General features: G+C 42.3%; 1 protein-coding gene across 3 annotated transcripts in view; it reads right to left on the reverse strand.

Annotated features, from left to right (window-relative positions):
• Positions 1-10,816, reverse strand: part of PPP3R1 (protein phosphatase 3 regulatory subunit B, alpha) — a 73,117-nt gene extending 62,301 nt beyond the window's left edge. The window contains exon 1 of one of the 3 annotated variants that reach the window (XM_049651569.1): positions 10,678-10,816. Coding sequence is in view for 1 of the 3 variants with exons in the window: in XM_049651568.1 (XP_049507525.1) it covers positions 6,673-6,675 (3 nt within the window). In the remaining 2 variants the exon portion in view is untranslated. Of the gene's footprint in view, positions 1-1,384; positions 6,273-6,672; positions 7,096-10,677 lie in introns of those variants that run through there. The other 2 variants (XM_049651568.1, XM_049651571.1) reach the window with 2 other exon arrangements.
• Between the last annotated feature and the right edge of the window lie 265 nt (positions 10,817-11,081).

The raw sequence follows: 11,081 nt of genomic DNA on the forward strand, positions 1-11,081 counted from the left end.
AAGGTCTCTGCATTCTTAGAGTTTACATTTCCTTACAATCTTATTTTCATCACCTAGAATTTAACTGAAGTTACTTAAGAGTTATGACCTCTATTAACAGCTTTCAATTTTATCTCCTCTCTTGTATTAACAGGTGAAAAAAAAAGATCTCTTATGCCGGGACACCTGGGTGGCTGGCTCAGTTGGTTAAGCATTAAACTTTGGCTCATTTGGCTCAGGTCATGCTATCACGGTTTGGTTCCTATGTTTGAGCCACGTATCGGGCTCTGTGCTGATGACAGCGCAGAGCATGGAGCCTGTTTGGATTCTCTGTCTCCCTCCCTCTCTACTCCTCCCCAGCTCATGCTCTCTCTCTCTCTCAAAAATAAACATTAAAAAAAAATCTCTTATTGCCTAAAGAGAACCATATTTCCTATCTTCTTGGGGAACCTCAAACTATTAATAATTCCATCTTTTCCCTTTAAATCTTCAAACACACTCCATCTTTCCAGGCTATTCCTTTTACCCCCAAATAAATTCTTTCTCAAACCTCAACTTTGCAGCTTTTATCTTCTCTCCTTCTACTGGAAGCTTCAAGGAACAATCTACACTCAGTGTCTAGCTACCTATTTATTCCTCACTCACTGCATCCTGGTTTTCCTTGCTACCAGGACAAAATGCTGTTTTCTTGTACTATTGCCAGGATCACCGTAACTATCCTGATGCCTCTAAAAGACACTTATAAGTTCTCTTTCCCAACATTTGCAAAATCTAGGCACTGCTGACTCCTTCAAATCTGACATCACTCTTAACTAATTTTCCAACTGTCTGGCAATTTATTCTCAGATAACCTTCACAGATTCCTCATCCTCTATCTACCTCCTCTTAAATGCAGTGTGCTTTAGGGTTTGCCTTCTTCTCATTTTATGTTTTCTCTATAATTTCATCCAGTTTCATGGCTTCATTTACTACCTAATACACATGCATACACAATGCTCAAATCTTTAACCCCAGCCCAGATTTCTCTTCTGAGTTCCAGATATAGAGAGCCAATTACCTGCTGGCCATTTCCAACTAGATGATCCAGGACTACTTTAAATTCAACAGGTCCAAAACAGAAATTTCGTATATACCAAGTATTTGTAATCTTAAAGACAAGGCCTCTGCATTCTTAGAGTTTACATTTCCTTACAATCTTATTTTCATCCCCCAGATTTTAACTGAAGTTACTTAGAGATTATGACCTCTATTAACAGTTTTATTAACACTCCCTTATATCTCCTTTTCCTATACCTCCTAGGCAGAGAATGTGCATTTCTAACAAGATCCCAGATGATGTTGATGCAGCTAGTTCAAGATCCACGTACTAAGAATCACTGTTCTAACATATGTTACCTCTTCCTACCTTTAGAATACCAAGCTTCTTCTATCCTAGACCATGATATCTATGTGGCAGGCAGTGTTAATGTTTCACAGCACTGTATCCTAACGAACTTAGAATCTTGCAACATAGCATTCCAAGCACTGATTACCAAATGAGGAGAGAACACTAGAGATAAAACAAGTCATACCAACAAACTGGAAGTTTCCTGAGGACAGGGACAGCATTTTTCATATACCCCTAGAATATGAAGAACTGAATCTTACCCTAGTAGGTGTTCAATAAATATTTGCTGAACGGATACCACTATCATCTATCCAGTCACCCAAGCCAGAAGCCACACAGGGTTCATCCCTTTCCTTACCCACAATCCAACAGTCACCAAGTCCTATCTTCTGCTCCTAAAATGTCTCATACTTGGTCTCTCCTCTCCATTTGCACTGCTCCTACATTCTTTTTGAGTCCTTACTTCTCACATGAATTACTGTAATAATTTCTTAATTGGTCCCCGTACCTATATTCTTTTATTCTACTTTATTATCCACATGGCTACCAGACTAATCTCTCTAAAAAAGTAAATGAGACAATGTCATTCTTAAAAATAATAGCTTCCCACTGGCTTTAGGGAAAAAAATGTTAACTCCATATGATATGCAAGCCCCTCCATGGTCTTGCCTCAATCTACCTGACCACCCTCTTTCTCCTTTCCACCCTAATCCTCTACCCTCCAACCAGGCTAAACAGGCTTGCATATCTTATGGCTTTAAACAAATACTCTAAGCAGACCACCTCTCCCACTGGCTAAATACGCATCCTTTGACTCTGCTCAGACACCCTCTCTCCCAGGAAGCTTCCTCTGAGGGACATTCATCTCATTGCCTCATCCTCATCCCAGTTTAGATTAAGCCTCTCCCCTGCCATGTATTTTTACTTAAAGATTTTAAAGTAATCTCTACACCCAGTGTGGGGCTCAAACTACAACCTGGAGATCAAGAGTCACATGCTCCACTGACTGACGCAGCTGGGTACCCCTACCCTGCTATGTACTCTTAAGCACCCCCAACTTTAGTTTGTTAATAGCACGTCACCATGCATAATTGTCTTGTTTATTCCACTTGATTAAGTTCCTTGGAAATTACAATTATGTCTTATGTTTGTACAGCCAGTATGAGGTATGTCAACAGATACTCAACTAAAATTTAAATAAAAACATTCCTTGCTATTTTCTAAATAGTTGCTCTGAAAAGTTAGCATATTTCAGAATTACCTAAAAAGCTATAAAATCTAGACTGCTTGGCCCCATCCCTAGAGTTTTGAATTCAGCTGCTCCAGACTAGGGCCTGACAAATTCCCAGATGATGCTACTGGCCCAAGAACCACATTTTGAATACTAGTGTTCCAAATATATGTTTTCTCTTCCTTTCTCCAGGATTTAAAGAGTCTTTTCCTTGATGCCTCCAACTCTGCCTACTGCAATCTTAATAACCTTTTTAATCCCAGCTCAATTGTCACCTGATTCATAAAACTTTCCCTATCCCAGAAGAAACTGATCTTGCTCTTTCCTCAATTTCTATCAGACTTTGTATTATTCATATAACTAGAGCTAACTTTTCACACCTACTAGCATTGTCTACTGTTATAGATGAAAATGACAGTAGGAAACCTGCCTTAATCATTTTAACATCCTCAACAACCAAGCACAGTAACCAATGAACATGAGACAAAATCTACAAGTATTCGTGATATGAATGAATCCTGTTGCTTGCCCAGACTCTGGGCCCATGGTCAGTCTGACTCACTTAATCCTCCTTGCCCAAGCTGACTTCCTTATACTGCCTTGTACTTTTGCTTGCCTTACTACCTATGACAGATGCTTCAACCTTCCCACACTTGTCTGTCCCTCGCACTGCTTTGCCAACTGACCCTTAGCTTCTTTACCTTGCAATCTACACCTTTTCAATTTTCTCATCCACTGTGGAACATAATGAGCAGAGAAATTTTCTCCTCATGACTGATGTCAGTTTTAATTCTGCTGACCATAAGACAGGTTGCTTGCTTTGCTGTTGAAGTAGCCTTTGTCACAGATTTAGAGTATGTCGTGTGCAACTCTAAGTGCAGGTATCGTAGACAGCAATAAATGTTTTAAGTTCTATTTATACATTGTAGAGATGATTTTAATAAGTTTAAAAACACAACAATAGGGGCACCTAGGTGGCTCAGTCGTTTGAGCGTCTGACTATTGATAATCGAGTCAGGTTGTGATCTCGTGGTAGTAAGATCAAGCCCCTAGTGGGGCTCCATGCTGAGAGTGGTCCTGCTTGGGATTCTCTCTCTCCCCCTCTACCCTGCTCTTTCTCTCTCTCTCTCAAGTAAATTAACATTTTTAAAAAACACAGAGATATAAAAAGGTCATTTACAAGATATAAGGTTTCCCAAGAAACAAAATTTAAAAGAAAAGCCAATTACTTATGCACTATATTCATATATGCATCCAAAATAAAATCCTATTTTTAAATTATCCTAAGTACATGGTAAGAAAAACTATTTCTGATACATGAAAAGTTAACTGAGTTTCTAAAAATGCCCTTAAAAATTTACTCCTCCAAAAACTTTTCAATCCCACAGACCTAAACACTCTATTTTATCATTCTTTTTACATTCCTCTGCATGCCATTAACACTGAAGTACTCTATTTAAATACACATGCCCACCTATAGAAAAAATGGTGAAGTTATCTATTTATGTATTTCTATAAACAAATATTTATTTTACCATAGACAACTGACCAGTAAGGGAAAAAATCCTAGAAGCACAGTACTCAAGTGTGTGTGTGTTGTGGATATAAAATCTTCATCCCGCCTGGATGCTCAACAGTTTAAAATTCAAAAAGAGGTGAAGGGAGGGAAAGACTGAACTCTTAGGCAAAGAAGAAATAAAGTATATTTAATGTAGCAACTAAAATAAATACCTGTCAGAAAAGATTGTTGATAGGTTCAATCCAATCTTTTTACCTTCCCCTTACTTGAATTAATCAGTGATATTGTAAGTTAATTCCTAAATTAAAACCCACTGACAAAACTGTAAACAGGTTCATGATACTCAGTAAGAGTTATAATAAAGTTTTCCAAAGGGAGTGAAAATTTTCAGAACGTTATACTCCATTAACTAGAACAGTGAACCAGATCACTCCAAAGCCCAATTTATTTGAGCTAATTAATATCCTATATAGCAGAATTCAGCTATAGGTATCGTCTTGACACTTTCAGTGCTACTACATTCAACAGACCAAAATAATCCTAAAGTTGGGAGGCCTCTGTCACAACAAATTAACTAGGTCTTGAAATGGAATTGAGAGAATGGTAGACTAAAAGAACCAAGAGTAAATCAGAAAATAAATACTAAAGAGGAAACTAGAAAGAGGGAAATAATCACCTATAAGAAAACATCATAAAATAAATCTTAACATTTTTAAAGATAAGAAAACACTGAGTACCAGGAAAGTAAATTTAAGAACAAAAAAAGGGGGAGAGGAGGTTCCTGAGGGGACACACTACAGAAAACAAGCGAGCAAGCAAGCAAACTACTTGGAAAACAGCGCATTCTGATATATAATACACAAGCAACAAAAAGTTGGATCGTTACTCCTCACAATGAAATGCAGGTAAAAACATTCACTGCAATGGCCAAAGATCTTCAAGATCCTGACCGTCAAGTAAAATATATGTATAAGGAAGTGGTATTAAAGCACTAAAGTGCAATTCCTAACTCCAAAAAACTATGGCAACAAAAAGACTGCTCTGTGAAGGGCCTTGATCTAAGCTGCTTTCTGTAGTAGTCTGGAAAAACCTAAGTTTTGTAACTTTGACGGCCAAAGTTGTCTCTGAGCAGCCTCCCAAGTTGACAGGAAAATTTTCCTCTATATATCAAAATCACTAATCATTTATTAAGTCTGTTCTTAATCTGGATTTTAAGTACACTGAAAAGTGCACTTAATCTTTTGCCCTGTATTTTCAGTAAAAGCTGACTTACTTGAATTTTCTAGTTTCACTCTGTCCCCTCACAATCACACCAAATTGATTTTAAGTTGCAATCAACTGAATTTCTCTCTTCACTAATCCACCACTCTATTTTCAAATACTTGATTTCTACATACGGGGTGAAATACAATACAAGAAATTACCCAACGTCAAACAATCGGTCTAAAAATCTTCTGACAACTGTTTGAAGACTTTTAGAAAAAGTGTAACCACCAAATTCCATGTTTGAATATCTTACATGGAAAAGCACTGCGAACTTTAACTACTACGTATACAGTTCGTGATTGCAAAGAGGAAACTACAGCGGCTACCCGGAGCAAGAGAACCGGTAAGGTAACAGGCTAAAAGGGCGTCGTTGATTTCTTGGCCACGGTGACAGAGGCGGGAGACACACCCCTAGCGTCGGTTTGAAACACTACAGCAATGAATTCTACCTAGGGATTAATGTGAGGGTAAGGAAAGACAAATTTAAATCGCCATGATTCAAAAACAACCACCACAAGAGAGAGAGACTTACGACGGTAACAAAGAAAACGAAAAACCCTTGACAGTAAGGAAGCTTTAAAAACAAGTATCTCCATTTATCAAAGACCGAGTAGGACTACGTTTTCATGAATATACACCTTGGACCTTTCCGGTTCGCTAGTGCAAAGAAGAGCAGCAGCGAAAGGAGCCCCATAAGGCTGCAAACAGCAGCAAAATACTAACAGAAAAGGGGAGAAGTGGCAGGATTCCTGCCAAGGCTCACTGTTTGAAAATGGAGTGGGATAAAGAACAGCTCTGGAGAGAAAGTGGGTCTTATATAAAAAGCCATTTACCACATATTATTTCCCCAGGATTCTGGAATATGCCAGAACTTGAAGGAGCGAGTCGGGGGCGGGGGGGGGGTGGTGAAAGGGGGTCTCCACGTGGAGGAGGGTCCTGAGGGAAGTAACGCGGGGCGACGAAGGGCCAGGACGAGACCCATGGGCCGGGAGGAGGGGGTCGAGGCCCGGACGGACTCCAGGCGACCGCGGGGGGTAGGGGCGGAGGGGCGCCCCGCAGAGGCTGGGGGGGTGGCCCTGTCAAGCAGCCGGCCCACCGCCCCCCGCCGGCCGCCAACGCACCCGGGCCGCTGAGGGCTCTCTCGGACCCGCCGCGGCACCAGCCTGCCTGGGTCTCTCGAATTTTCCACCGGGGGAAGCCGGCCGGGGGCGTCGGGGCTCGCCCCCGCCCCCCGTCCCTGAAAGCGGCGAGCGGAGGAGAGATGGTGCATAGGGGAAGCAAAGGTCTCACCATTTTGCTGGGCAGTCGGCGGCTGGCGCGGGGGGAGAAGAGTGTCCGCGTTCAGAAGGGCTCCCGCAGGAAGCGGCGGCGGCCCAGCTGGGCTGGGGCGGCTGCGGCCCTCGGGACGCCCGAGGGGAGGGGAGGCGGCGCCGCGGGGCCCGCGCCGGCCGGGTGACTGGGCACGCGGGAGCGGGCGGGGAAGAAAAGAAATTAAGGTCGAGATTCAGAGACGGAGAGAGCGGGGAGGAGAGATGGCGAAAAAGGGGAGAGACAGAAGCAGAGAGGAGGGGAAGAAGGGGGAGAGGGGGGCCAGGCGGCTCGAGGGCTGCAACCTAAACTCGCGCGGGAGCCGTGACGGACTCACTGCAGTGGCTCGCGCTGACCCGCAACCTCAAGGCACGAAAAAGGGGGAGGGCGGAGAGGGAGGGGAAAGCGGAGCGCAGCGGGGCGGAGGGCGGGGGCGCGCGCGGAGCCGGCGGCGGGGGCGGGGCTTCCGCGAGCGGCGCACATCCGGGAACCCGCGAGCCGGCTCGGCGGTGGCCGCCGGGGTGCTCTGGCGAGCTCTGGTTGGGGAGCGCGGAGCGTGCGACCACGTACTCCCCTCCGCCCGCCGCTCTTTGCGTGCGGTGCGGGGGGAGGACGGGGGCGCGGACGTCGGTGACGTCGCGTGGCGGAGCCCTTCCTGTCATGTGGCTGGAGGCGGGCAGGTGGGGGGGAGGCTGGGTCGGGAGGAGGAGGAAATGCAAGGGTACAGCGAGAGGGAGGAAATGCAAGGGGTGCGCGAGCTCCGGGAGAAGGCGTACTTGGATCCAGGAGTAGGATCCTCGTGGGGGAGGAGGAGCAGATGAGCGGCCTTAAGGTGTCAGAGCTACCCAGACACTGCACCAAAAAAAAAAAAAAAAAAAAACCTGAAAGAAAGAAAAAAAGAATCCAAACCCTAGAGGGAATCGGTTTACTCGGGAAGACTTTATTTATCAGTGTACCGGTTTGGACCCACTACAAAATTGCTCGGCCCATCTAGAGTGTTGTCACCCCGGTGCAGCACCCGCAGGCCCACACCCCAGTATGAGCTGGCAGGGTCAGGAGCCAGGTTGGAAAGACAGGGAACAAGAGCCAAAGCTGACTACAGCTTGAGGCTTGGGGAGCCGTAAGACAGCCGAGTAGAAGGACTGCTTCCCACTCCCGCGAAGACTTCCTCACCCAGCTCTGTAGTTTCCTTAAACCCTCCAAGCTGCCGTTTGACGGGGTGCCCAGTGTTTGTTTTTGAAACACGTTCGCAGATAGATCGCCCACTTATCCCTTTTGTAGGACTATATCGACTTTGGTGAATATTACCATTCCCAGAAAATTCAGACTTTAATGGAAAATGGAGTATTGAAGAGCATAAGGAGGAAAGTAATGTGGGGCGGGGGGAAGCCGATAGGAGAGTTGTGATAAGGATAGTGAGGAATACATTTTGCAACTATTTTAACCATTTATTCCTTTTCAAATTCTTGATAATCTTGTGCTTTATGTGTGTGAAAGAGAGGGAGAGAATGTTTTCTGAGTGGTCAGAAACATCTTACAAATCCTTTGAGTAGGTTAATAAAAAGCCATAGTGTTTTTAAGAGCAGTCTGTTGAAGTTCCTCACATGAGTGTTATTCTTTGGTAATTATTTTTCCATGATAAGCCTGCATCTTTTCTAAGAGGCTTGGTGGCATGCCCTAGGTCTGTGTCTCTTTCTTTCCTAGAGATAATTTCTGTGTACGGATGAATAAAGAAAAGTAAGACTGGTAACAAGTCTCATACAGTGAATGTATCAAGGAAAGGCCAAGAAATGACACTACTTCTGCTACTTAAGTTTCTTATATATGTTTCTTATATAGTGTTTAGATACTAATATGTTCTAAAACAGGGAAAAGCCCCTAAGCTAAAATGTATATCATTTATGTTTTTAGGTATATTATTTTAGTTTATCATAAAATTAAGACATACTCAGTTTTTAATTTTTTTAAATTATTTTTTAAATGTTTATTTATCTTCGAGAGAGAGACAGAGTGCAAGCAGGGGAGGAGCACAGAGAGAGGGAGACAGAATTCGAAGCAAGCTCCAGGCTCCGAGCTGTCAGCACAGAGCCAGATGTGGGGCTCGAACCCACCAGATGTGAGATCATGACCTGAGCCAAAGTCGAATGCCCAACCAACTGAGCCACCCAGGCACCCCACATGCACATTTTTTTTTTAAGTACCATATAAAAAAATTCCTCCTCCTCAAGTCTGTTAGAGACAATCACTATAACTGCATTTATTTGTGTGTATGTCCTTTGGACATAGTCAATGAAAATCAAATTACAATTTTGACTGAGGATTAAATACTAAGAAGGCATTTGACTTATATTGGAGGCAGTAGATTTAGAGTAACCCGTAATTTTGTGAAGATATGAACCAATTTAGACTACAGTCATTCAACAAGTGTGTATTGTGAAACTAAATCAGAAATTGAAAGCTAGGCACTGTGAAAGATAGGTCAGCCTCTGTTACTGACCATAGCAAGAGACACAAGGGCCATGTCTACTTGCTCTTTCTCATCCTACAAATCTCCCAGATTCACCACTTACATTCTCTCAGCTTTGTGTATACTGCACAAAATATAGGCATGTAGCAGGCTGCATTTCTGACACTGAAATTAATTAGCCCATTATGAATTCATGGAGCGAGATAAACCTAAAATGTGCCTTTAACACACAAGTTTTTACCCTAAGGTAAAAAAATGAAAGTATGATAGTCATTCTCCTTGTCTCTTTCTATTAAGTTTTGGTGTAAAGCTTAATATGGGAGGGTGGGGAAGAGAGAACCGGGAGGTACCAAATGGTCCCCTTACTTGATTTTAGATAACTAGATAAGTAAAATACAAAGGACATATTTAACAAGTGGATATTTTTCCTGGAAAACTTAGCAACCAAAAGATGATTGTTGGGGAGTACTGTCAGGTAAGTTGGAGGGAGACACAAGACAGAGATCCTAATTACAAAAACAGTAACAGCTTTGCATGAGGTAATTAGATGTACTAATGGCAGAGGAAAGGAAGGGGTAAATACGAAAGACGTGAAGCAAGAATGCACAGACTATGCAATTTAGTGGATGTAGGCAACAAGGAGAGGAAGAAATAAAAGATGACCATTTTACTTTGGATGACAGAAAATAATGTCATTATTAAGAGAAACAGAGAAATCAGAAGTTTAGTTGCTGAGTGGAGAGGGATGAGTTTGGATTTAAGAATGCTAAGTTTGAGTTGCTGATGAGAGATCCCAGTGGAAGCATCAGGTAGGAGCTGGAAGAGCAGGTTAGAAGGGAGTAGAGATGTGGGAATCAACCTAAAAACAGGTTGAAAGTGAAATCTTCAAATTTTCTCCTAGAGATAGAGGAAAGAAAGGACCCACAGATAGTAATAAGCTGCTAAGCAGAGAGCAAATTAAAGGGAAAGGAAGTTTTAAGAAAGAGTAATGTTTACAGTCCTATTTGACCATAGGCAGCCTCAGGTGTCAGTGCCTCCACAAGTATCTTTTAAGAAGTCAGAAATGTCACAGGAAATTGTATGTGTAGACTTTCCAGATCATTGTGATATCCAGAAATATGCCTTATTCTTAAAGGACTGACCACTGTCCTTCATTCATATATAAGATTTAAGGGTAGCAGGAGAAACAAATTACCATTCCTGTAGTTAAGATATTCCAGTGCAATATTACCCCAATGCATCCACACTTTTATTCATGATTGTACTGACTAATGTCAACTAGATACTGTGTTTAATTTTATACTTAGATATAGGAAGAAAATGCCAATTAAAAAGGAGAGTTAAAACGACTCGAAAGTAATGTCTGTTCCTTTTTAGTACACATTTATTGTTAATGCAGGTTTAGAGGAAATGTCTACCACTCCTCCTAGATAAAACATGTATGCCCCAGTTCAAGAATCCCAGATTTAAGAATATTTTGTACCTTTTGCCAGCTACTTCCACACCATAAAATTAATTACCTGTCAGTGGGAACTGAGGTTGCATGGGGAATATATTGTTTCCTTTTTTTGTACCGAAGAAAGAGCAGGATGCCAGCTCACCCCTTGCTCAAGGGTGTGGTTGAGGAAAAGTTCCTCAGCACCTGAGATGGCAGGCAAGTGGCTGGTTCCCTTCTTGCTAAGCAGCAGAGGTATGAGCCAAGGATTCTAAATTCCATCTTGGAAACTCATTTCTCTGTGGAAACCCATTTTACAAAGAGTTTTGTAAACAATGGACTTTCTGCAAAAGCCTATTTAAATTATAATGTAGCTGAAACTCTGTGTATTTGCTATTAAAAACATAATGGTAGAAAAACAATGCTCATAATACATAGCTTCATGAATTAATGAGTTTGGGGAAAATGTATATCAATTACTGGATGGAA

The sequence above is a fragment of the Panthera uncia genome, assembly GCF_023721935.1.
Source record: "Panthera uncia isolate 11264 chromosome A3 unlocalized genomic scaffold, Puncia_PCG_1.0 HiC_scaffold_11, whole genome shotgun sequence".
Lineage (NCBI taxonomy): Eukaryota > Metazoa > Chordata > Mammalia > Carnivora > Felidae > Panthera > Panthera uncia.